At 42.8% G+C, this 26,478-nt stretch overlaps 8 protein-coding genes across 8 annotated transcripts; 4 read left to right on the forward strand and 4 right to left on the reverse strand.

Moving 5' to 3' along the window:
• Nucleotides 1-979: 979 nt before the first annotated feature.
• PUMCH_000921 (uncharacterized protein) lies at nucleotides 980-1,477 on the forward strand (the record flags this gene model as incomplete). The annotated part of the gene is made up of 1 exon (XM_063019995.1): nucleotides 980-1,477. The coding sequence occupies one exon, from the start codon at nucleotides 980-982 to the stop codon at nucleotides 1,475-1,477; it is 498 nt and encodes a 165-aa protein (XP_062876065.1).
• Nucleotides 1,478-1,950: 473 nt separating this feature from the next.
• On the reverse strand, nucleotides 1,951-4,116 carry PUMCH_000922 (uncharacterized protein; the record flags this gene model as incomplete). The annotated part of the gene is made up of 1 exon (XM_063019996.1): nucleotides 1,951-4,116. One exon carries the CDS (start codon nucleotides 4,114-4,116, stop codon nucleotides 1,951-1,953), a length of 2,166 nt encoding a protein of 721 aa, XP_062876066.1.
• Nucleotides 4,117-5,371: 1,255 nt separating this feature from the next.
• On the reverse strand, nucleotides 5,372-10,045 carry PUMCH_000923 (uncharacterized protein; the record flags this gene model as incomplete). Its single annotated transcript, XM_063019997.1, has 1 exon — nucleotides 5,372-10,045. The coding sequence occupies one exon, from the start codon at nucleotides 10,043-10,045 to the stop codon at nucleotides 5,372-5,374; it is 4,674 nt and encodes a 1,557-aa protein (XP_062876067.1).
• Nucleotides 10,046-12,260: 2,215 nt separating this feature from the next.
• PUMCH_000924 (uncharacterized protein) lies at nucleotides 12,261-14,036 on the forward strand (the record flags this gene model as incomplete). The annotated part of the gene is made up of 1 exon (XM_063019998.1): nucleotides 12,261-14,036. One exon carries the CDS (start codon nucleotides 12,261-12,263, stop codon nucleotides 14,034-14,036), a length of 1,776 nt encoding a protein of 591 aa, XP_062876068.1.
• Nucleotides 14,037-14,295: 259 nt separating this feature from the next.
• PUMCH_000925 (uncharacterized protein) lies at nucleotides 14,296-14,622 on the reverse strand (the record flags this gene model as incomplete). The annotated part of the gene is made up of 1 exon (XM_063019999.1): nucleotides 14,296-14,622. The coding sequence occupies one exon, from the start codon at nucleotides 14,620-14,622 to the stop codon at nucleotides 14,296-14,298; it is 327 nt and encodes a 108-aa protein (XP_062876069.1).
• Nucleotides 14,623-15,058: 436 nt separating this feature from the next.
• PUMCH_000926 (uncharacterized protein) lies at nucleotides 15,059-15,817 on the forward strand (the record flags this gene model as incomplete). The annotated part of the gene is made up of 1 exon (XM_063020000.1): nucleotides 15,059-15,817. One exon carries the CDS (start codon nucleotides 15,059-15,061, stop codon nucleotides 15,815-15,817), a length of 759 nt encoding a protein of 252 aa, XP_062876070.1.
• Nucleotides 15,818-19,687: 3,870 nt separating this feature from the next.
• PUMCH_000927 (uncharacterized protein) lies at nucleotides 19,688-20,362 on the reverse strand (the record flags this gene model as incomplete). Its single annotated transcript, XM_063020001.1, has 1 exon — nucleotides 19,688-20,362. One exon carries the CDS (start codon nucleotides 20,360-20,362, stop codon nucleotides 19,688-19,690), a length of 675 nt encoding a protein of 224 aa, XP_062876071.1.
• Nucleotides 20,363-23,969: 3,607 nt separating this feature from the next.
• Nucleotides 23,970-25,076, forward strand: PUMCH_000928 (uncharacterized protein; the record flags this gene model as incomplete). Its single annotated transcript, XM_063020002.1, has 1 exon — nucleotides 23,970-25,076. One exon carries the CDS (start codon nucleotides 23,970-23,972, stop codon nucleotides 25,074-25,076), a length of 1,107 nt encoding a protein of 368 aa, XP_062876072.1.
• Nucleotides 25,077-26,478: the final 1,402 nt, after the last annotated feature.

Here is a 26,478-nt window from a genome sequence, read left to right on the forward strand (position 1 = left end):
GCGACAGGCGACTAGAAGTTTCGCAGAAAGTGAAGGAACGACAAAAAAGAAAGTAACCGTTGGAAGAAAAAAAAAAGAGCTCGAACAGTAGTTCTTCTTAGGGTCTTATATACGCGCTGGCTCTATCGTCAACGGTTTGCAGCCGGTACACAGGCACGTTTCTGGTGGAATGCAAACATCAATAGCCGCCGCGCATGAAGGGGGGGTTTACTTAGTGGGTGGTTGGTATGTGCGCGTATACAGAGCCGAGAGGCTGTGGATTCTAGAACCAGCCAAGGACACAAAAACACCCCTAAAGGGGCCGAAAAAATAGCACACCAGTATTTATTTTTCAAGTCATTTCTATCAAGACGAATCATTTATGAGTTTCTTTTTTTTGTCATGGTTGACTTGTTTCTTTCTTGCTTTTTGTTGCACTGGCTGCAACACGTCCAATTTCGCCGTTATGCCCATCTACCTAATAGGGGATAGATTGGCTTCGGGCAAAACTTACTAACAAAAGGCACGCATCACAAAAATACGAGCCGATAATTCGGTTTTGATAATCCCAGTCCAGACCAGATTCTATCCCCCATACATAAATACATATGTGTTATCTTCCCTTGGTCTGGACTGTTGGTGTGAAACTTGTGGTGAGTACCGATGTGATCATGGTGCAGAATCGATGTCGATAGTTGAGGCCTTTTTGGGCATGTGTCTGTAAATTTGTCTTTTTCATGTCAACGTTAATTCAAATTGTTCAGCCTCTAACGGAGTTCGGCTGAATTCTAAATACTTGCTTTGCCCTATTTGGCAAAGTAATTACATGGCGCCCGAACGTCACACTTTTCCGTTCTTGATTTTGATCAGATTCATCATCGGGAAAGGACTGTGTGTGCCGAAAATGGCTGACGCTGGAATCTATCCACCGAAGATCGCCCGATGTCCCTTTTCGTAGTGGCTGGCTCTAGACGGGGCCAGAACAAATGTGTCAAACCCCATGGGAATTAGGCTGAGTTTCCTCGAGGCCGGTAATTTCTCTTGTCTCGAGCTTTATAATTTTTTGCATCTGCTTTGTGTCTCCACAATCTTCCGTTTTTCATTCCCAAATCGCTTAATTGTGGTCACTTTGTTCGACGCCCTGCCATCTCGTAAATCATATTTCCCAAGACGGTATAGTAATTGGTCCTTCATATTCCATCTGCACAACGTCAAGGCGGCCATTACCAACTCCGATCTAGAGGTTTTTGCAGTCTCAATTCATTTTTCGGCAAAGTACCCAGTCATATTGTCCTCTGCTTTGGTCAGTTGTTTCCCCGAAGATTTAGGCGACAAGTTGAGTGCTCTGACAAAATTTAACCAACGTATCGATAACTATTTGATTGCAGTGAAAAAAGAAACTTCTAATCATTGCTCGTATCATTGGGATCTGTTTGGCTATATTCGGAAACTACTTTGTGTATTGTTTATCATACACCTTCATCGAGTATTTCGTTAAACTATCTGTCTAGTTTGTATGCAAACTGACGTGAGAAAGGTCCCTGTGTATGCAACTGAAACGATTGCATACAGGAACAGAAGGATGGGGTTGTTGTCAATTGCAACCTTTACGGACAGTTAATGAGAAATGAAATAGTTCAAGCCAGTAGTTTTTTAAAAGCAAATATTAGTAAGAGTGGAGTTTTCCAATTCAGTTTCATTTGTGGAATATTGAAGCCGATGATTTTGAGCCAAGCTGCATGTACACGATGAACTGACATCATCAAAGGTCCAGACTGTAAGAAGGCACGGGAGTGAACTGAGCTATTAAAATTTAGAACCATAAGGATTTTACTTAAGTCATGTGATTAAAAACCACTAACAGTCGTTTGTTTGTAGTACTGCTTTACCGACCCAAAAAGTGAGATGTGCATCAGAAACTGAAGATGCACGAAAAGACCCATGCGCAAAACAAGTAGCCCAAATATTGCTTCAATAATCTGTAATATCTGGATACTGTATTTCGAAGTGATCTTCCGCATACTTTGCCCAATCTTGTAAAAACTTAACTCCGCACCTTTGCAATAATTCAATATCGCCCACGACGCAAAGTTGTCTTTTTGGCCGTGTCATCGCAACATTGAGTCTTCTTGGATCATTCAAGAATCCAATTACGTAATCATCATTTGATCGTACAAGCGAGACTATGATCACCTCGTTCTCTCGGCCTTGAAATCCATCCACTGTTGACACTTCTATTTGATGGTCAAATTTTGGAGCTAATAACTTCTTTAATGTAGACACTTGCGCGCTATATGGTGAAATCACTCCAATCGAACTGGGGGGAACACCAGCTGCCACTAGCTTATCTATGTGTTGTTGAACAACAATAGCTTCAAGTTCGTTGTATTTTGAGCCGGTTCCTTGTAAAATAGCTACTGCTGCTTCTGTATCAACGGATTGTTCAGGGAAATCACCCCCTTGGGTATCGTACCAGATGCAAGGTACAGACGTTTCTTCTGTGTTTTTGACAGCGGGCAAGTCCAGTAGTAAAATGTCCCTTACTGTCTCGCTTGCTTTAAGTTCATTATCATAAAGTTCCTTGGACGGGAATTCCATAATCTTCTGATTCATTCTGTACTGGACATTAAGTAGTTTCCGGTACTCATCCCCATTATGGTGATCCATCAATCGATCGAATAGTGTAATTTCAAGATCTGCGATGCTTGCACCCTTTTTGCGAAGTATTGCAGCCTCTTCACTCGATTCTACAGTTGCCGATAATTGCTTGTTGTCTCCAGCAATTACCAAACGTTTGCATCCGAGATGCGTCACCAATGGTATCCAGCATTGCGGCTCTAAAGATTGAGATACCTCGTCTATGATAATGGTATCAAATAGTGGGTTGTCGACGCCATGAGATTGATCCTTATACATTTCGTAGAGTTCGTTGCTTCCCGCGCCATGTAAAGTCGAGAGAACCACCTCAGCGTTCAGCAACAAGTCGTGGGTGATTTTCTTTTCTCTATCCCTTTGTTCTCTTTTGAGTTGTTTCAACTCTGTGTATAGGACCTTTCTCTCCCCGTAACGCTTACACGTTTTGATAGATGCCAAAGTGTTCTTGATATCATTCTCTAAGTCTGCTAAAACTTCCTGACTATCACCTCCCTCGCCATCAAAGCTTGTTTTTGATAGAACAAAAAGACAATGGCGAAGGTTGGCAGCCGAGACCCTGGCGGGATGACCTATTCTGATAAGTTTCTCTGGATTACGATTTTTGGAAGCGACAGCTTTGCGTTTCGAGATCTTCTTCGGTGCATCGGTAGATGCTGAGTTGAAAGTCAGAGAGAGTCTTTCCAAAATGTTATCTACGGCAGTATTAGATGCACCACACACCAAAACCTTCTCCTTGTGGTTGAACTTTAGCTGCTTGATTAGCTCTATGAGGGTATACGTCTTCCCTGTTCCCGGAGGACCATGTATAATCGTTACAGGCGAGGAGTGAATGGCAAAGGATATAGCATTACGCTGAGACTCGTTCAAAGTCTCATCGAAAAACTTGATCTCAGTTTTAGGGCTGGACTTTGGACTAAAGCGACTCTCACCTAAAAGTAGACGAAGCATTTCCGATTTGTTCCCATCGCTCAAATGCTCAAGTTTCCGTAGCGCTTGGTAGATACGCTTGTATGTGGCAGTGTGGGAGACCTTGACAATCCAAACACGAGTAGAATCTCTTCCAGTGTTATTATAATACGTGGCCAATCTCTCATCGTTGATGCCTTCGCCACCGTCCTTGACTAGAATATTGATCGTTTTATTGGTAACTTTGGTTATTACTCCCTCGACAGCAGAATCTTGGCTTTCATCCAGCGATGCCATCAAATCCAACTGCACCACATCTCCGACCCTCATCGAGGACAGGGGGAGTTCATCTGTTCCGCTAGAGGTAGCTGGATCAGGCTGCAATTCAATTAAAGATCCTCCAGCCCAGCCCGACTTTACATTTGCAACTGTTAGATTTACTACAGCTAAACCAAAAGCAGCAAGCTTTTTCGGAGACAAAGTACGAAGATACGCTGCAGTTTGCTCTGCATCGCACTTTTGCTCCAATTCTACGGCATTACGAAATGTCAAGGCAAGCAATTGTTGTAATTCCATTTTGTGAAGCTACAGAGTGTGTTAGTATCAGTTTTTCACGAGCTTGGCACTTATCCAGCTCGATGCATCTTGATACTGCAGAATGCTGCTGATTAATGTGCAATTTCAGTTTAGTCGGAGTCTGTACTGGGCAGGTCCGGAGAAAGAAATGACATACTTGTTTCTGGACAAAGGTAGGATCTGGGGAAGAACGGATTGGAAAGAGGAAGGAAATTAAAATATTTTAGGCAAAAAAGAAAAAACCTTAATAAAATAAGGTTTGGATCAGTGCATTCCAGGGATTGAATTTTTTATATCCCTCTGTATCTTCAACTCGAGTCTTGTTCGTTCGATGGGAATGAGTTACGTCTTAATACAGACTTGGACAGTAGATCAAGGAACTTCTGACTTAAGGAGTGCTCGACAAGAATTGCTATGCTTTCATTTTACATTGACTTTCAAAGTACGCAATCCCCAATTACTTGCTCACAAGTCAGGACTGACGCATCAATACTACATTCAACACTATACTACCTACAACTCCTCGATCGTTCCATAACTAATCATAACCTTTCCAATACACGAATATATAAATACTTGACCGTTTACTCCACATCCTGAACCTGTTTCTTCACATAATCGAAAGCTTTCTGCTTGAGAGTAGAGCTTAGAGTGAGTTGCTTGAAATAGTGACTCAGCTGTGCATACGAGAGAATTTTATCGAAACAGTACTCTCCGATATTCAAGAATCTCCCAAGAAGACCACGGAACTCGCTAGAAACAGAGCCAATGTCTACTGCGCTGCCTGAAGTTCGGCGAACGCCTGCCAAAATCACGGAGATAAGAATGAGATCCACACCATAGTGGGTTAGCTTACCGAGCTGCAGTTAGTATCGTAGGAGACTAGTGGCGTTGAAATTACTTACACTCATAATGAATTTGCTATAGTGTATTTGGTATAAAACAAAAATGTACAATGCTAACTTAGGCCAGGTGGGATGCACGGGTGCAAAGTTGGGATCTGTGATAAGGACTAGTTGAGGAGATAAGGACAAAGAAAGATTGTTTGTGAAATTATTTATGTTATGCAATGGAGAAGCTCTAATAGTGGGTGTATAATTTTTTATTATATTTTTCACATTTTTTTTTAGCGGTTCTGGGCACTGATTTAAAATCAATCCTATTGTGCCAAAGAAAAAACGCATGCCAGATGGGTCACAAAATTATTGTCTTTCGTCTATTGCGTAAGATTAAAGTGATATTTATAATTATGCTATTATGCAAGATGAATCCGTTTGGCGGCAGCTGCAACATCGTTCAGAGTAAACTCAGCAAGTCTCTTTCGAGAACCTGCAATGGCAAAACGAAGAGCAATTTCATCGATGTTGAGTTTCAGTTGCATGTCTGCAAGTGTGTCTTTCTCAATCGACTGCTTGAGAGCATGAAGTGTTGAAAGGGTACCACTCTGAGCCACCAATAAATCAGGGCCGTATGCGTCAACCGTCTGAATGACATAAACCAAGTTCAAGATCTTGTTTCTGAGATTGGTGGTCACATATTTACAATGAAGAAGGTCCAAAACCCAGTCCAAAACTCTTTTATAATGAAGAGCTTTCAAATCCTCTTCGCTTGAGATTCCCCTACGAAGTTCATCCACCATCCAGTGGACTTGTTTGAAGTAGACTTCACCCTCTGCCTCTTCACTATTGAAAGCGCCAGTAGATATAACAAGGTACAATGGCAAATCATACTGTTTGAATACTGGATGCGATGAAAGGTATTGGTAGGTCAACTCATACAATTGATGGCCGGGATTTGCCAAAATACTCGAGAAACTGCCAATGATATACCATACAATAGGAGTCAGATGGTCAGCAACTCGAATAGTATGCAAGATGGAGGAAACATAAATGGTCTGAATGAGTTTGTCCTTTATAGAAGTTCCTTGAGACTGCAAGAACTTCAATACTCCATGGAGTATCACTGTGCAGATTGGTTTACATCTTGGATTTGCCAAAGCTGTGACAACAAAACGAAGAAGCTCCGACTCCATCAAGAGGGTTATATTAACGGTTAGATTCTCATCAGCGTGTGTAACCAATTCATCATTACTGACGATCAAAAGAAGCAAAAACTCAGGGTCGTATATCGTGTCATGATACTGAGAAACAGGATAATTTGATGCGTGTGACTTCGCTTCAGAATAATTTGAGGTACTTGGAAAGATAGGCTTTTCGTTGATGTTGTAGATCGTATTTTTGATAAAATTTTTCTGCAACACAACAACAAGAGAGCTTTTATCTTTGATAAACAATCTTTCGGATCCAACAAGCTCCGCTTCTTCTTTTGTAACCTCATTGAGGAAATTCCAACCAGTAACTAGGTTGACCCAACTTTTCGAGATTCTCTTTTCTATGGAGATGAGAACAGACTTGAGAATAACATCCTCAACACGAGTTGACCCTAAATACAACATCACGAGACGCTCCAATAGGGCAAGAGTCGAGCACGCTTTTGGATTGAGCTCAAATAAAGTCTTAATAATCAAAGCGGACTCAAATCTAACCAGGGCTGTCTCTGGGGTTGGGAATGAGAGGAGAACCATTTTTTCGTTGGCCACAAAAAGCTGAAGAAGCTTCTCCGGATTCATCTTAGATGAGCCAGCCACAAGAAGAATTTTGTTCAAGTATGAAAGGTAATTTGTGTTCGTGACCCAGACAGTGTGAGACAAGATGACTTGAAACTGAGTCACTGCAATGTCCACAGAAACTTCCTTGAATAGGCTGGACTCATTGAACATGTTACCAATTGAATCGATGAAGGCCACAAACAGATCACTGAGGGTGGACGATTCCGCAAACTTCTTTGTGATGTACAACATTGCCCTATTAATCCATGTGGAGAATTGCGAAACAAAACTTGCGCGACTGTGCTTCATACCAGCTGCAATAAAATTCACAAATTCCGCAATCATGGCATTTTTTGGAACAGATTTAATATGATCGAAGGCGATGGAAGCAAACTTGTTCCAATCGAAAGCATTTGGTTGGGCGGCGACAATTTTTAAACTGAGTTTCCAATTCTTGAGTGATTCGGCTAAAGTAACGATTCTGGATTTATACTTTTCGAAAATTGCACTGGAAGAAGATGCCACATGGTACAAAACAGCATCACTCAAGTCATCCTGAAGAAGAAGGAAATCAATGGTGTCTTGTGATGCCCCTTCAAACAAGTGAGCAAAACGTGGGTAGCCAACAATGATTTCGAGCTGCTCTCTTGTTGAAGGAATTGATTGCAAAATTTGAACAACCTCAGAGGACTCTATTTGCATCAAGGATTTGTAGTCTGGTTTGAGAGGCAAGCTTCTTTTAACCGCCTCCTTAAAAGCATTCACGGTAACTTCGTCATTGACAAACAATTTGGTCAAAGATTCGACTTGGCTGTCCGAGAGAAGGAACAAAAACTTTGAAATTACAGACTGAGACTTGGAGTCAAGAGGAGCCTGAGCAGTCTCATATATAAAGATGCTCATTGGTGTGACTTCAGGCTTCAAGACACAAGACAGAAGAACCTCACTTAGTAAGTAACAGGAAACTAGCTCAGCTTCGTTTAAAGTTTTACTTCCTAGTTGGCTAAAGACCGTCCACAAAGAAGGTGTCATGACGTAAGAAATAAGACGGGGATCGTCATTTGATGCAGTTGTTAAGAATTGTCCCATTTTTGTAGCTGCATTAAAAAGACTTGTTTCGTGATTTTTCTGATTGGAATATCTGTTGAAAATGATGCATGTTTCAGCAAAATCAACTTTAGACATGATCCTAGATTTGAGATTCAAGGATTTCAAATTGATTTTGATGTCGATCTCGTTGTCTTTTGCTGCTTTTTCGATTCCATTCTGCGATTCGCCAATGATGACGAGACCCTGTACAAAACTGTTGAGCCACTTGTGAATAGCTGTCTCCTGGCTGTATTCTGGAATAAATTTGAGTTGCTCAAACAAGACAACCACAAAAATGCTCAATTTCTCATAGTTTGCCGAACTTTTGTCCAAGTACTTGTAAGGGGTCTTAATGGATCTTGAGATTGTTTCATCAATGCAATTGAATAGCTTCTTCGCAGATGCTTCTTGTATAGATTGTGGCATAGTATCAAGTAAAATAAGCAAAGGGTCTTCAATGGTCAGACTTTGATTGAAAGCGAGACTAGTTCTTGTTAACTTTTGAAGAATTCTGAGAATTTTTGGTCGAAGAGTGTCCAAATGCGATAATTTCAACAAAGAGGTAAAGAAAGAGTTTTCTGTACCAGTTTTGTTCCACCATTTAAGGTCGTTATTAGATTGAATGGACAAATAGTTATCCAAAAGCACCAATTCCATTCCAGAAAAAGCGGAGGAGTTAAAATCAAAATCGAGAAGCTTTTTGCTGATGATAGCAACAATTGCAGAAGAAGAAGAACCCGGAGCGATATTCTCCCATTGAGTTAAAATTTGGGTAGCTGTGATTTTCAAGAACTTATTGTCATGCAGTAAAAATGGTACAAGTGCACTATGCGGAGGAAGAGAACTCAATACTGATTCAATGACAGCTTGTGTAACACCTTTCGAAGACAACTTCTTCAATTGCAACAGGATAAGTTGAAGTCCTAATTGCTGGACCAAAGCATTTGGGTACTCCAAAATAGCACTTTGAATGGAACTGTTGAGCGGAAACAAAGATATATTGTCCACTTTTGCTGGAAACAGTGGTGATTTGAGGATCTCAGTATAAAGCAAGGTATGTCCTATCCAGTAGGAAGTTAAAGAAGGATCATGGTAACCGCCAGAGCTTGAAACAATCCAATGCATATAAGGAGCAAGAAGCTCTGGATTGCTGTTGAGAACCTTCATTACGAACTGCATTTGCAAGTAGGTATCCCATGGTCTGAAGGTAGTAAGCAAGACATAGAGCAATTTGTTATTGATCTTGAAGGAGACATTGTTAATAATGAGAGGGGCACCAAATTCATTTTCGGGAAAAGAAATACCTTTGTTTTTGCTTGTTGCAAGAGTATCCATGAACTCGTTGAACAAGTCTTTGAATGTTGTGAACTCACCCTCATCGTCGTTATCAAACTCACGATCGTTTACTGGTTTCAAAAATTCAAATAATGGCCTCACATGGAGCAAACAATTTTCGTTTAAGATCTTTGCTTTTGTGGCTCTCATAAACATGGGTTCGTTTAAAACTTTATCATTGAGGAACTTGAAGACCTTTGTAAGGATCTCGAATCTATCCATTTCGAGATATTTCCAGAAGCTACCCATTAATTTGTAGTTCGTCAATAAATCTTTTCTGACGACTGAGCTGCAGCGCGAGCAGAGGAGAATCCAGAATTCCATGAACGAAGCACGCATAGACGAGTCACTGATAATTTTGCGGTCAAAGTCATCCCTTGTAGGTTCAAATAGTTTATGGACTGCCGTACTACGGAAGTCGAAGCTGTCGGTGAATTCATTGAATACCTTGAAGTCGTTGTATTCCACTACGGCCAGTAAAAGGTGAATTACACTGTTCACATGGAGAGGTTCTCTCGAGGCGAACACCTTGTAGAACACACGCAAATGCAGAAATAATTCGCGGTAAAAGTCGGAAATGCGATCTTTTTCGCTTTCTATCGCTAGTCTATTTTGGACCTGTTGTTCCACGGTACTTTCATCGGACAAAGAAACATTGATTATGGCCAAGAAGTCACCCAAAGATTGCGCCGTCTTAGACACTAGTTTCATATCATCAGCTGAATTTCGGCTATTGATAAAGTCTAAGGTCCGCTTCAATCCCAGATTCTGGATAAATGTGACTAATGGCTGCAAATCATTGTAATAACCGAGCCTTGCGATATCACTGAGCTCTTTATACACAGCAGTATCCACCTTTGCCGTCGGCTTGGCTTTTCTAGGGGCACGACTAGCCATTGTTAATGGAATTCGGTATTTTGAGTTTAGTATCGATAGTTGACTGGCGATGAGTTAGTCACGTGGACTGATCCGATGAGATGGAGTTGATACACTAAGGGTCAATTTTTTTTTTTGAATTTTAATGTGCTTTGTGTAATTGTTGTTATAAGGGGAGCTTTTGATATAAGAGGCTTTTTTGTGTTGTATTCAAGATTCGTTGTGGTGTTCTTATAGGTCCCCAGAGGAAATCTATCCAAAGAGATGTGTGCAAGCGTATTGAATTAATCAAAATATGAATACAGAATACATATCACGGAGTTTGAATTATTTTCGTGAAACTCTTTTTGCACACAAAGCGTTTACGTAGATGTGAACAGACTTTATGGTCCGACAATAGAACGTTATGGATCTCAATGCAACAAATACAACTCATAATGGCGACTACGAACGAATCTCATCTCAAAGTGATTTTGGTCTCGCAGAACTTTTTTCATTGCTGGGGCTAATAGATTACTCATTGTATCAGCCTACCACGTATTCCCTGTCCGAGAACCTCAATATGAAAAGGCCTTTCAGATAGTGGCCGAGAGAAGCTGTACTCCACCCTTCCTACATTGATCACAAAAATACAGAAATTACGAGTCTCTACCCCTTCCGACTGTTTTCAACGCTTCGGAAATCCAATAAGTATATCTCCTTGATTTTGTTGCAAATCCTCTGCTTACATCAGACATGCAAACTGACATCACTCACTTAGGGGCCCTGAGTCTGAGACGCAAAGCTACCAAAACGTTCCCGCATGCGGAATCATAGCCAAGAAATCGTCTTCTCGCATCCCTATTTGGGACATTTTTCTCCACTGTATCATCAAAAACGGTTACGCGTGATTCGCGGTTTGGCTTGGTTGTCTAAGATTAGAACAGGACGGGAGAAAATCAATCGCAAATTGGCGAATTGTTTTTGTGGGAACGGCTCTACAGATGTCAATCCGAATTCGCCGCTGGTTTCATTGTACCTTCAATTTTACCGGCAATTAATATGTACTAATATGTACTGGTTTTGTTCATTTGGACCTTTAAAACTAGAATAGAACTTCAAAAGAATGCATGAGGAATGGAACAGAGCGATTTGTAAATATAGTATATTCTTCTTCTCTTTACCTCTCAGTTGTTTCAACAAGATCTTGTATCTATTCAAAAGGCATTCACCGGTTGCCAATTGCTGGGATGGGCTGCTGCGCCAGCATTAGTATCTGGCAACTCATGAACAATATCTTTGAGATCGAAATAAATGTCATAAGTTCAAACAAGAAAAAACTCCAAATCTATGGTTTTGCTCTTTACTTTTTTTCTTTCTTTTTTTCTCTTCCTCCATCAGAATTATAAATACTTCATCCGTGACTTAGATGCTAGTTGGTGTTCTATATTCAGCAGACTGCATCTCCTCCACCCCTCACTGTCACTAGCACCCACAATGTGACATTATAAATAAAACCCCATGAGTCCAACATAGATCGCCATCCAAATTTCTTAAATTTGCTCGGATCTTCTCGCTCATCCCCAATTCACCCCCTGGTCCACCCCGAGCCACCTCGCGGCCGCCGGAACCACTAGCCATCGTCTGTCCTAAAACCTCAGCACTGCAGGCACACCCAATCCAGAGCAGATTGCATCATTCTGCTTCAGGAAGACCTGCACCTACGCTCCCACTACCAAAACAGGAGTTCTCTACCTACTCCTACGCTTTTTTTCCGTCCACTACTATTGTCCTTTTGAAGATACTTGTATCTTCTACAGAACGCACGACTATCCAACCCCGTGAAGCTGGTCTCCGCAAGACTCTCCTTGAATTAACTGTCAGCTGCGGTACTTGTTTCTCTGCCGTATAATTACCGCCCCACTTCGGCTTCCCCCCATTCTGGCCGTAAATCTTTTTGCGCCCCTAGCTTGAGTCTGGCTCAAAACGTGGATCGTACGTTTTCTTCTGTGTTTACGCGCGGTTTAAATTACCCCGGCTTTTCCGTCTTTCCTTTCCTTTTCCACCCTTCTTTTGTGCGGCTGTCACCTTTCCTTTTTTGACGTAATACGTGGAGACCCAATCGTATTGCTGTCACACTCCACTGTCTAGCAGCAGCATTCAGATTCAAGATCCACATATAGGCTCGTCTTTCTGTTCTCTTTTTTCTTCTCCACACTTTCCTTGAGGTCTGCCTTTCTGTTTTCATTTGTGTACTATGTCTGACTGGCCTGAAACACCAAACACATCTTCGGCCACGTTCCAGCTAGAACTGGCTCCAAGTCTCCCTCTGCACTATGAGCTAGGTCCTGTTTTGGGTGAGGGTGCCTTTTCGAGCGTTTACCGGGCTAAAAATACCAAGACCGGGCAGGATGTTGCAATCAAGATCATCAACAAACTGAACCTTTCCCAAAAACAATTGGCTAATATCTCCAACGAGATCCATGTCATGAACACTCTTGCCAATGCCGGCCCACACCCGAACATCTTGCGCCTCATTGAGGCTTTTGACACCGACCTGAACTGTTTTATAGTGTTGGAGTTGTGTGACGGAGGAGAGATCTTCAACAAGATTATCGAGTACACTTACTTCTCGGAACTGCTCTCACGGCACGTCTTTTATCAGCTCTTAGATGCCATCCGCTACATGCATGAAAATCACATCGTTCACAGAGATATCAAGCCCGAGAACTTACTTTTCAAAACAATTCCTTTCAACGTGCGTTCGGAGGAAGATGCTAAAGCTGCTCTTCGAGCATCAGATGATGAGTCCAAAGTAGACGAGGGAAAATTCGTTCCAGGCGTGGGCGGTGGCTGTATTGGTGCTATAAAGTTGGCTGACTTTGGCTTGGCTAAACAGCTCAAGTACGATCTGCTTTCCACCAAAAGAGCCAATAACCTCAAAACCCCTTGTGGTACTGCCGGATATACCGCTCCTGAAGTGATTCATTGCGGTGTGGACACCAAGAAGAGATTCAAGAGCTCCACTTCGCGGAGCAATTACTACTCCAAGGCAGTTGATATCTGGTCACTCGGTTGCTTTCTTTATACTATTCTTTGTGGATTTCCTCCGTTCTATGACGAAGACCACGTCGTGCTCACTCAAAAGATCATCAAAGCTGATTTTGTCTTCCTAGAGCCTTGGTGGGATGAGGTCAGTGCTGAGGCCAAAGACCTCATCACAAGAATGTTGATAGTCAATCCCGAAGATAGAATTACTATTGAAGAAATCTATGCACATCCTTGGGTAGCTAAGGCAACTGCCCCGGAGGCAAAGGAGTACTTTCCTGACAACATCAATTTTGCTACGGCTCATACCCCTCAAAGCAGCAGAAGCGTTAGCGCAAGTCCCTATCGAAACCCATCCACGCCTAACGGTCTGATGAGAGCACTTGTGAGTCCTGGTATTGCAATAAAGCAGGTCTTCAACAATCCGGCTATGTCGCATGTAAATCTCAAGCTGTTGGCGCAATTGCAGCAACGTGATACTGAAATTCACTTTGATGAAAATACCAAATTCAAAGATGGATCGTTGCACACAAAGATTCCTCAAACTCCTGCCCCAAAAGACATCAGCTTCCGAGACGTCCTTGCAAACAAAGGCCACTTCTCATTTTCTGATGATGATGATGATGACGAAGATGAAGACGATGAAGGCAATGATTATAGTGATGGTAGCTTTTTTGGTGACGAATCAGATGATGATGGGAAGGTAGAGCTTATAGCGCGCTTCAAGGAGCTAGATATGACTCCTGACGAGAGTCAGGTGTTTGCAGGCGAACAAGCTGGCACCCCCACACGCTCGAAGTATATCTCGCTCTCATCAAACTCCTCAACCGACTCTCTGAAACTCACATACAACGAAGACGGATCTGTTCTGCGGTCGTCCTCTGTCATGAGCAATGGTGCTTCTGATATGAAGTTTACGCTCAATTTGAACGACCTGAATTTGTTGAAGAGAAGAACGTCTGTGAAAAGTACCAGCCAGGCTTGATAGTGTGAGAAGTTCAAATTCACTCCTTTTATAGTTTTTTTATTTGTGTGTATATGGTAAACATCAATGGCAGACTTTAACGCAGATCCCGATTTGTCTCAGCACACTAAAATGGATACCCTCGCACAGAGAATCATCATCTTAGTTGTATTTTACTACTATCCAAGACTTTGTCCAATTATTTGAAGTTTGCCTACCGCCAGTATTACAAATCCGCATCCTATCATTGGCTATATTATATGCTACCCTACTATATACATCAGGAACGGTCTGCTGGCTTCACATCAGCAGCCACATCGGCATCGCCTTCCTCGGGTACTAAACAGTCGTTTTGCTCCAACAAGTCACCCAACTCACCGCTCTCGGCCATAGACATCACAATATCACATCCTCCAACGAACTCCTTGTTCACGTAGAGTTGTGGAATGGTAGGCCAGCTGCTGTACTCCTTGATACCCTCTCTCAACTCTGCGTCCTCCAAAACGTTGTAAGCAGCAAACTTGGCGGGGTCAACACCCTGTTGTCCCAAGATCTTGATGGTGGCTCTGGAAAACCCACATTGAGGGAACTCTGGAGTACCTTTCATGAACAAAACGACCGGGGTAGCGGCAACAGCACCGTCAATGGCCTCTTTGATTTCGGACGAAAGGGAACGAGCAAAGAGGAAGTTTCTAGGGATCTGAGGTTAGTTTCATGATAATTTGGACAGTATGAAAACCATACGAAATGAGCGCTGATTGGAGAAAGTGCTTTCATACAATAGCTGGATATTGTATCCATTACTTGTACATACCGAACGAGGGATTCTTGCAAAAGTTCTCGAAAACATGATGTGGTTTTTATTGATTTAAGGGACTGTGGAGTTGCGAAGAGAGATAATCTGTGTGACTTGCAGGTAACTGGGATCTGGGTGAGTATCTGCACTCCCACTCTTGGTCTGTGGTCTGTGTTTGCACCCATTTGCAATTCTCAGATTTATACCATTCTCCTCAGTAAACATCTTTTTCCCCGAGGAATACATCATGTCTCTATTCATTTTCTCGTTTTTCATTCTTTGGACCCTTGCGCTCGGGTTCTATTCACCGGACAACCACGACGATTGGCTGGTGTTGAAACCCGACTCGTTGCCTCCACCTGGATCCCATGCGTCACTTCCCTTCAAATTCGGACTTATTCCCAACCCTTACAAGTCTGTTGAGGAGTTCTATTTGGTTCCCTCCACTGTCGGCGGAATTGAGGCTGCTGGAGCTGTGGTTGACTCTCCAGAGCTCGGCGGCGGTGACACTTCTATTACAGAGCAAAACACTCAAAAAGATCTGCTGAACGACGAGGTTGCAGCTACGTCCGAAGAAGATTCAGGAAATATCTTTGTTTCATCATATGGCTTGCATTCCCCTCATGGCGGCCTGGTCCAAAAGCGCGATAAGGTTGAGGCTAGTGACAATGCTGCTGTGGAAGCTGTTGGAGCCTTGGTACCTGTTGCTTGTACCACAGATACTGTTCTTCAATTGTCTTTGAAGGACGGTATCCTAAGACTGGAGGGCGATCGTATTGGGTCGATTGTCAGCAATCATCAGTTCCAGTTCGACGGACCAACACCTCAACATGGCGCCATTTATGCCGCCGGCTGGCTGGTGACTCCTAATGGAGTTTTGAGTCTTGGCGGGTCAACTTTGTTTTATCAATGTACTTCAGGTGACTTCTACAAGTTGTACGATGAACTGATTGGAGCTCAATGTTCTCCTGTGCAACTAGATGTCATTGAGCTTGTGGCCTGTTAGTAAATTCTGCACGGATAACTTTCCGCTTGCGTTGAATAAGCCTTATATATCTTGTTTTGTTCGGTAGTTATTTTTGCTAATCAGAATTGGCTGTGTTTGTGTTTGTGTAGGTATAGCACGGATGTAGCAGCTTTGCTGCCACGATATATTAGAGTGAGCTTTCTTAAAGAAATCGAATAAATACAATAGCAAAACAATACAAGTGACGAGCTTCTCATATCAGCTCTTCCTCTTATTAACATCCAGGGATAGTATTTATTTGTCTTGAAACAATCTGAGCATTCAGTCTAGGACAGCGACGAAATATTTGCTGAACAATATTTGCTATTTATACTTACGCAAGTTCGATATTTAATCGCATAGCTCATTCAGAAGTTGATTTGTCTACCTTGCGTGATCGTGTCACTGTAATCCTTAAAATCTGCTTGCACAAACAAGAAGCTTTCATTGTGAAATTCATCTTCAATATATAGACTCCTTTGGCCAGGAAACAGTGCAATCATTCTTCAAAATTCATGACTCAATATGGCTCTCAATCCGGTAGTCAATATGGCAGGCATGATGGCAATCACTAAGGCAGTGGCTAGATATGTCAGCTGCTACAGACCATTGCTCCTCCAAACTATTCCTCCTCAAATTCAAAGGAAGAACCCTGCTCGTTGTGTAATTTCTTTTGAATCGAGATATCAAGATTTGGTCTCATGGCCATTCATTCGGTAAAAGATAACACCTCGTCCCTCTTTGCAATAATGATACTTAACCATTCATTCAAATGAATTGAATATCTTTCGATAGCCTTATGAAATTGTGCACGGTACGCGACCAATGGAACACATCAAATCACGTAAGTTAAGGCTTTGCAAGGGTTACTGGAATTTCAAGCGAATGACACAGTCGGCACCTCCGTGGATGTTACACTATCAAGGATGTTCATGAATTAGTTTGGAATTCGAATGTATATGTCTGGCTCTTAAAACTTCGTTTGTGTAGATAAATATTCCAGATACGTGAGTGATGCACTTTCTTCAAAGTAGTATGAACTGAATCACTTACTGAATTGCCACAAAAAGAATCACCTTAATGAATCATACCAATCAGAAGAGTTTTTTTATCCAGTAAATCTAACCCATGATCAGATACATCTGAATACTATTTTTCATCGGAACGATAACAGCTTAGCTGCTATTCATAAATAATAGCTGAATTAGCGCCTAAATAACCCCGATTGGTTCGAAAGAATGGCTCTGTACCACGTATGCATCTAGCCATTCTCCTTTTTTTTGGTTTCAAGACTTGCATCTCTCAGTCCTCACCAAGGGTTCATAACTATCTCGCACCAATCATACAAGAAATCCTGCCTTGTAGTAGAAAGATACCACTTGCGGGCATTTAATCCCATTTTTTCTGGAACCGTTCATGTTCAAAGGTACTTTTCATCAAAGACATGGTCGTTACGAGCATTCCTTTTAATCATGTGTTCAAACGAAAAGTACTACAAGACATTTTGCCGAATTGCGCGATACTCTTTAGAAACCGATACCTCGTACTCATCGATTACTGTTGCAGACTGCAACAATTTGCATTCAATTAAATGTGGGTTTACATTACCACCTAGTTATGCAGATGGTTGACTTCCATATCGGTTCATTTTTCATCTAAGAAGCAAACAAATGTAAGTCAAGTAAAGGAGACTTTCGCAACCTTAAGCCCGTAAAGTGAGTTCGAATCCTGATGAAACCAGCTTTGGCAGACTCCTTTTCCATGCGTGAACCCTCCGCACAGCCTGCATCCTCCATAGTAAGGGACAAGAGACACATTTAAGACGCAGTGCTTGAGCATGCCAAATATGCACTAACCATGCAGTACTTGTACCGACCAACTAAGATGCAATTTCATCCGATCAGGAAGAACGGTGACTAGCAATAATATGAAGCTGGTTTATTCATTTGTAGGGTAGTAGTTTTAGGCGTGTGTCTGTCGTGCAATTATAGGCGCACACAGTACAGTTGCGTATTGAATTGCAATTAGGATACGCCCTTGAGTATTCAGACCCATATCTCACATGAGCTACAGAATGCCATAAAGAAGTGCTAGTGAGATCATAGTCAAAACTAATTGAACTGATGTCCCACTAATCGTTGTTTTTCATTCACTGTATCGACTTATCTACAAATATGTGCCCATACACTGATTTCGAATCAAACAGCAAACTGTCAATGGTACATAGAAAATTGTTGACAGTGGAGAATTTTTCCAAATTGGGAACGCTGGTCCTTCTTCTACTGGGACCACTTGCACGTTTTATGAATGGAGCGAAAACGTCACGCCGCAATTGACCTGAATTGCGCAGAACCTGCGTTTGGACCAATTTTTCAATAGTTATTTTTTTTAACCCTATGGCAGATTCGAACGCACTGGTTTGAAACTCATCCCATCTGCTCTTTCCAACGCCCTGGGATTTCATCTTAATTGAGCCGCACAAAGGCGCTCAGTCCAATGCGGACGTCTACTTTGGACCTGAAAGCAAACCAGCCAAGGATATTCTCGAGAAGATCAGGGTCCTATTGAAGTATCTTTTTGCTCGATCTTGATTACTTCTTAAAAGCTCCCTCCCGAATGTCTACATACAATGACTAAATAAGGTGAAACATCTCGAACGACAGTGTGGGAGACCTGTATCCTGGCTCGTATCCTGACGCGACGTCCCATCAAACGGACGGAGTTATGGGCTCAATCCGGAATTTCTCTCAATCCGCTGGAGTCAATCTAAATTCGGAACTGAATATGCCTATAACGATTTTTCTCGCCTGATGGCGTCTCATTGAAGCCCTGCCAAAATCCCTGTCCAAATCCCTGTTAAGATCCTGAGATTCTCTGCACGAGAGACAGGATGCGAATTGGCAACGGTGCATAGCCGATACGCAGTCGTATTAGTATGACTTCTCGATTCTGACTGGCCACAAAGCTAATTTCCACCTGTATTCCAAAGTGATGAAACTAGGAATTTTTTTCGTGAATGAATTCACGCGGATACAGCTAGTGTCGATCATGACAATTGAGTAATAACGTGCACAAAATGTGGTACAGACAAAGAAAATGTACCCTATGCAAAGACGTTGAATCAAAAGAAAGAATTAAAAAATTCTGACTCAGGGCGCTACTCCAAACGCTTGACCGAAATTTCGGCCCTAAACGTAACCAGCTGTTCCCCATTCGTTGTGTGACCGCCCAAACGCCTGCCAGAGAGCTTGCGCGCAAAGGCTAACCTTAATTAAGGTTGCCTGCACGCTCCAAACCTCGCATCGAACGCCATGCACCAATGCATTAAAGGGTCATCGCCCAAGGTAGCCCTCGAGCTTCTGAGAAAAACCCTAATAATGTTTGCTTTGGTGAAATAGTACACGAATGGTATAATCCGAAATATTATTGTGTTTTAAAATTATATAGATATAGAAGTAAACGAGATGCCATGATTGCGGATTTGCATTCATAAAAAAATGAGTGTGGTGAGATGTTTAAACTTGAGGGCCCAAATCAAATGAGGTGCAGCTAAGTTCCAGCGTCCGCCCTTGTGCGCTTCCATGTATCTTTCGTAAAATCCGAGAGGTATACGGGCCACTGTAGGTATGCATGCACAGGGTTCAGGTTTGCTGCAGGTCGTTGCCGCAGACATGCCACCTAGGTGGCATCACCTACAAACACCATACCTCGAAGATTCGTGGAGCAGCGGTGCCGTGATTGACATTTGATGGGCTTTTTGCAATAAGCATAATGTTAGAGGAATGTCAAATGAATCATCTATGTTGTCCAGAAGGAGGTAGTCATGACGAGAGGACTGCCTGCATGTGCCCTCGTCTTTGCGAACCGTATTTAAGGTTTGGTGTACCATACAGTCTCTGCTACTTTTGGAGCTGGTTTAAATCCAGGCGACGCAGCTTTGTTTCTATTGCGTCTACCCTTACCGTTGATGTGAGTTTTGTAGTGTTGCATACAATTGTCTTGACGTGCAAAACGAGCCTCGCATAATGGGAAAGGACATACGTGTTTACGCTCGCCAGTGTGGGTTCTGTTGTGACGGGCTAAGTGACCAGAGGTAGTGAAACATCTTCCACAGACAGTGCATGCATGTTTTCTTTTAGGAGCCTCTGCAATAGCCACTGATGAGGTCGGAGTAGTGCTTGGAGTGGACACCACAGAAGAAGCACTGGAACCCATTGTGGAGTTGACAGAGTTCTCTGGGGTCATTCTACTAAGATCAAGCAGACGGACACTTCCTAAGGGAGACTCTGAAACAGACAGGGAAGGCGACGAGCTCACCAGGTCATATTCAGAGCGAGCATATGGTGTGATGGTACTACTTCTAGAAGGGAATTCTCCCTGAGGTTGGAAGTAGGACTGCATTGGCACAGGAGCCATAGCCATAGGCATAGGCATGTAACCGTAAGGGGCATTGTAGACAACACCACTTTGGTAAGTTTGGTGTTGGATCGAGGAAACCAATTCCGAGAAGGATGGAAGACGGGATTCAGGTCTAGAAACGAACATGGTAGAAGAGGAACCAACAGAACGAGATACGAAAGGAACTCAAAAAGGGAAACGGTCAGGAAATCTAAAAAAATTCCAGAGGTCGAAGCAATCAGAAAAAGCGAAAAATTGTTCTTGATTGTATGAATAGTTGAACTATAACGGGTACGTCAAGTTGTTTGAAGGGTAGGTAACTGACGTCAGTTGCAACAATGAAAAGTGGAGGAAGGGTAAAAGAGAAAGGGTAAAGTAAGTATCTTGGAAAATTGAGCTACCTCACAATACACATAAACGAAATTGAAAGAATGGTCTATAGACTGGCAGATTTGGAGGGGGCTAAATGGGGGTTTATATAGAGAGACCCCTTGTGATAGAATAGTCTGTACATAGGCTGCAGAGACGGGCGACCTAATTAGGAAGGTCGGGCAAAGGCAGAAATCGGATGTGCTGCGCTGTCAAAAAAGGGTGCAATCGAGGAGTCAGAAGGCATGGAGCCAAAAATTGGAGAGTACATCGTGCTATTCAAAGACTATGGGTTTTGTAGACTTAGGAAGATAATTGAAGTTTGAATATCTCTGTTTTTCATCCTTATACGGACCACTTTTCACTCCCTTCTCATGCATGGAGAAAAAGCTTAAATGCGAGCCCCGATTGGGACGATCACGTCGCCTTTGGTAACGGCCTACACCGGCAGGGCGGCTATTTACGCGCTATACGCGTTGCGTCAGCCGGCACCAAAAAAAAAATACGGTTTCCAACCTACGACTGTGTGCAGCGCGAACCTTAATTATCTGTCTGCAGAACCTGTGTCGAGTGAAACATGCATATTTAGATGCAAGGCGCTTACATCTGGTACTGAACCACTTTTGCCAGCCCACCCACTTCAGCTCAGAGGCCGCCCAAACCGTAATTTTACTACTGGTGAGATATTTTTTGGACTATCAGACAGCTGTAACGCCGCATGGGCGTGGGCAGCCCTTCAATGTTGGATAGTTATACATTAGCCTATTTTCAATAGGAGAAGAGAAACTGAGGAGCTGAGCCGAACAGGATGCAGAAAATTGTACCCAGTTTGACTCAGAAGTTAATATAACAAGCCTTTTTGTTGTTGTTTTCTTTCCTGAATTCCTCTTTGTCCTTTTTCGATAGAGTCTTTTCACAACGGTTACGGTTGTTTCAGGGTTGTGTCAATTTTGACACGACTCACGCCCACGGCTGGCAGTCCTTCTTGCCTAGCAATCCATACAAGTCTGTGCCTTACCTCCCGATTCAGGTTTTTTGTGTGAATCGCTGGTCTATTGACAGCGGTAAAATCCTCGAATCTCTGCGTTTCTGCCCGCCTTCGGCGTGTACAAGGTTTCTGACAACCTCATTTCGCCTAGTTCCATACAACGGCTTGAGTGAGCAAAGAAAACGATAAACCAAGAAAATTGTTCAGTATTCAATCCTTTTCAATGACACTTTTTGAGAAAAATCAGTTGTATTAAATTTGTTCTTCAGATAGAATTAAGCTTCTTGTTAACCTCAACATACCATTCTTCAATACCCATTTGTGCATTAGCCAGATAGTGATTGTATGCAGCAGGAGACCAAAAATTTCCAGATTCGTTACCATAACCTTCCAGATGCTACGATTCTGTATTGCGCTTTTGATTGTATCTGGAGGTTGGAATTCCTAATGATCATACGGAGGATGTGCAGCGTGGTGAATATACTGAGAGAATATAACTCACTGGTATTTGAAAACAATACTAAAACACAAAGTTGATATATTCTGAGAACGTATACCAGCAGTAAGTATGAATTGCAGCCTCGTAATTTACGGCCTCCGCCTTGGTGTGCATTCTGTAATTCTGTGTGGCATCACTGCAGGCGAGTGAATTCCAGGCGCCGTTAAATGACCAAACATAGGAGGTCAAATGCGCTCCGCTCTAGCCCTGCACTCTAGGGGATCCATATCCTCTTAGAACCCTTTTCTGGGGTACAGCGTTTTGTTGTTAAACGCGCTTATTAGGAAACGAAAAGGAATGTAGTAAAACTGAGCCGTGTTGGTAGTTGATCACCGTTTCTGAATTAAGTCGTTTTTGTTTTATCAATCTGTTGTAACGACATTCAATTGTTGCCCCCCTTTGTTTATTTACGCCATTCGAAACAGCCCTCGACGTCACTCAAGAGTGAAGCCACTCGCCTGAATAGAAAAGCCCGTGAATCAAATACATCAGAATATTACCCTGCGACCATATCCAACCACTCAGCCTTCCGCTTCGCTTATGGAGGCGTGAGCCTTCGCCCTCAATCTCGTTTGACGTTCTGCAGGTACGCCTCGTATGTTAGACATATTAAGGTTTAAGGTTGTACACCCTGCAACGAGGAATGCACAACAGGTCGGAAATCGCCTCACGAACCTCCTCATATCACAGCTACTCTGCAAAAACCCATCACAGATTACTTAAAGGTATAGACCTTGGATGCACACTGTTTCAGTTCCCTGCCTATCTGTACTTCAGTTTATGTATCCTCATTAGGAAAGCGATAATTCCTATTTGTCATTACGTCCTGCAGGAATGTTCCCTCAGGGTACGTTGAGTGCGGTTAGCCGCTGCGCATGTTTATGATTATCGGTCAAGTAAGCTAAACTTTCGCTCTAAAAACAGTTAAAACCTCAACAATTCAACAAATGATCCACAAAATATTCTACGAGAGCAAAATTTATGGCTAATCGATCGATCGCTCCAAACTTCACGCTCGTTGCCACTTGCATCTGACACGAGCCCTTACTCCTTCATAATTCTGTCAACCCGAGGCGAAACTCTATGTGAGCCTTCTGCAGTAGCTCGGCTTTAACGTTGAAACTGGAATTCGAAGCTCATCGGTTGTAGATTGGTAACGAAATGCGGTTCTTACTACATATGCCCCGTGCCTGCCTCTATCAGCAGAAGATAGCCCATATCGCCTGAACCGCCATGGGGTTGCAGTAGTAGATACGAAGGTCAAATGGTCAAATAATTCCACCGCCTAGGAAGCACAAGATTTCAAAGGTGAAATAAACAGTTTTGAGCGAGCATTTGTGAAACCAGGACCTAAGCTTGAGTCCATTGGTCGAAGAACATATTTAGTCAAGGAAAAGGAAGGACAAGTCCAGAACTATCCCATAGTGAGTAATACAATGGTATAGTAGTTGAGTTCCTTCAGGCCAAGCTATCAATTGAGTTTCATCCATTTAGGAGTTAGTGTTAGATATCAATCACTGATGCTCTTTCGGTAACGTTCATAAGACATGGTCGCTTATGGCCAGATATGCTTTTGGTCTCAAAAGACATACCAAAAGAAGATGACAGAATCTCTTAAGTACTTTCCAAACTACAATATCTACAAAGTTAAAAGTTTATCAAGCAAATGTCCTGGTAATAGCATCTACCGCTGCAATTAAACGGAGGACACGTCACAAAAAGCTCAGATACCACCAAGATTAAATCACTGCACTTGGGTCTCTTACTTTTACACGAAGAACTTCCTCGAGCCGTTATCCTTAAAATTCACTATTACAACTATTCGAGAATATGATAGTCACGTGCTCTGACTACATATTCATTTTTCCAGATTGCAACGAGGGTAAACTACGCCCATCATGAGTCGTATTTCGAAATTATTCAGACGTAGCATCCGGATATCTGCCGCAGAGACTCCTTTGGACTTTGTCCCTCCCTTTGTTCCTGCTGTTTGTGATGGTTTTTCCCAGGCAATTGGCAATACACCATTGATCAAACTTCCCCGGATTTCCAAATCGGTTGGAAGAAACATTTGGGCCAAAGCTGAATTCATGAACCCTGGAGGTTCCATTAAGGACCGTGCTGCAAAGTACATTTTGGACGACGCTGAGAAGAAGGGTCTTATTTCTGCTGGTGGAACGGTCGTAGAAGGTACCGCTGGAAATACTGGAATTGGGTTAGCCCACGTCTGTAGGCTGCGTGGGTACAAATGCGTAATTTACATGCCTAACACTCAATCGCCTTCCAAGATTGAAACTTTGCGCCTTTTGGGGGCGGAAGTACATCCTGTTCCAGCAGTGGCTTATGATAACCCAGACAACTATAACCACCAGGCAAAAAGACACGCAGAGGGTCTTCAAAATGCAGTATGGACCAACCAATTCGACAACACTGTCAACAGACAAGCCCACATAGACTCCACCGGACCGGAGATCTGGGCCCAGCTTGACGGCAAGGTTGATGCATGGACTTGTAGTACAGGTACTGGCGGAACTTTCGCTGGTGTCACCAGATATCTCAAGACCATGGATTCTGGAGTGAAATGTGTGTTGGCTGATCCTCCAGGATCTGTCTTGTATTCGTACATTCGTAGTAATGGTAAGGAAATTATTCGTGGTGGCTCTTCCTTCACTGAGGGTATCGGTCAAGGCAGAGTGACTGCCAATTTGCAGCCAGACTTGGATCTCATTGACGAGGCCATTCAAATTAGTGATGAGAAGTCAATTGCCATGTTGTATCGCTTGCTTGACGAAGAGGGGATTTATGTTGGAGGCACTAGTGCTCTTAATGTTGTTGCAGCCATTGAAACAGCACAGACTTTGCCCGAAGGCTCTAACGTAGTCACGGTATTGTGTGACACTGCACAGAAATACACTGGCAAAGTGTTCAGTAAGCTGTGGCTCAAAGAGAAGAATTTGTGGGACGCAATTCCAGAACACTTGCAAAAGTATGCTGCCCTAGACTAATGCTGGCGGCTGGTCATATCGGTAATACAACTCTGCTGATCTCAATTGCGCTGTGTAGTAGGTAGAAAATAAGGTTCTTAGCCGTTATACATCATGCATTCTGCAGGCTGCTCTATGGGCCCTTGAATAAGGTTAGTAAGGGCTGCAATGACTCCGCTATATGCAGAATGTGCATTCCAGTCTGGTCGAAACGGCGGCCATCCCATAACTACGAAATTTTTCATGTACATGAGCTGGAAACCTATCTCATCATCGTCCAAGCTTCGTAAGAGATCAATATAAACAAGTGTCGAGTGACAACAACTTCATATTGGACTTCCCATACTTGGCTCTTCCACGACCATGGTGTGACCACAGAGTCTGGAACTGGGGCTATAGCCGTTTTAGAACATAACTGCGCATCCCAATAGTCTATTTTACATTTTCGTATACTGGCGCATGTGTCTGGACAAAGATCTGCTGCCCAGTCGAGGAGAAATAATAAACATTGATCTGATCTGGAATTAATCATTGTGCATGCTACAGGAATGTACCGTATCACGACGGATGCGGAAACGCCCAACTTAAATGCGCACACAGGTTTGCCCGAGCTGCATCAACCATTTTTTGGTTCTGGGGTTCTTAGATGATGTATGACATCAATGCGTAGATAGATCTGAGGAGTAGGAGCCTAGGCGCGTAGGAAATGTGTCGCTAGATGATCTAGGCTTATGCGATTATATGGAACAATGACCCTGATTTTTGAGAAGAGGCTGTGGGTCCTCTTCCGTAAAAATTCGTAAAAACTCATAGACTTGGTAGGTCAAGTCTTATGCTGGGCGCCAAATGAGCCGTTAGGCTCTAACTTGTGACGGCTCAAGCTCACAACTCAGAGTAACATAGGGGCTGGAGTTGGTCCAAAATAGTCAGGTATAGAAATGGTTGCTGGTAAAGCATGTCAGCCTTGGCCCATTGGGAATGAAGCGTCGGAATGTATGCAAGCGATTAAGTTAACCCTTTCATTTTAGGTTATCTCTGTGAAGTTGGTCTTCTACTCCGAGAAGACGTACACCAATCATGCTCAGAGAGTATTTTTCATGGGAGCACGTCCGTCAAAACAATTTGAACAATCATTTATCTGATAACGTAATACTACATGTCAATTGATTGGGAGCTTCAACGAGATGCTGGGTTTGAAGGGATAGTACTGGGTTGCATCTGCAGGGACTACGGGCGAATAGCGCCTTACAGATCGCGCCCAATCAATATCAATTCCGTAAATATTGTCAATGTAAGGGATTTCTCGAACCCAAAGTTAGTTTCACAACCGTGACTTAGGCCACCATACTCCTGTGTTGGCGTTGATGAGGAGCGATACGTTGTCCGTGTCTCCTGCACAAAAGAGACGTTGTTTGCAACGGAA

This window comes from Australozyma saopauloensis, chromosome 1, assembly GCF_035610405.1.
Source record: "Australozyma saopauloensis chromosome 1, complete sequence".
Lineage (NCBI taxonomy): Eukaryota > Fungi > Ascomycota > Pichiomycetes > Serinales > Metschnikowiaceae > Australozyma > Australozyma saopauloensis.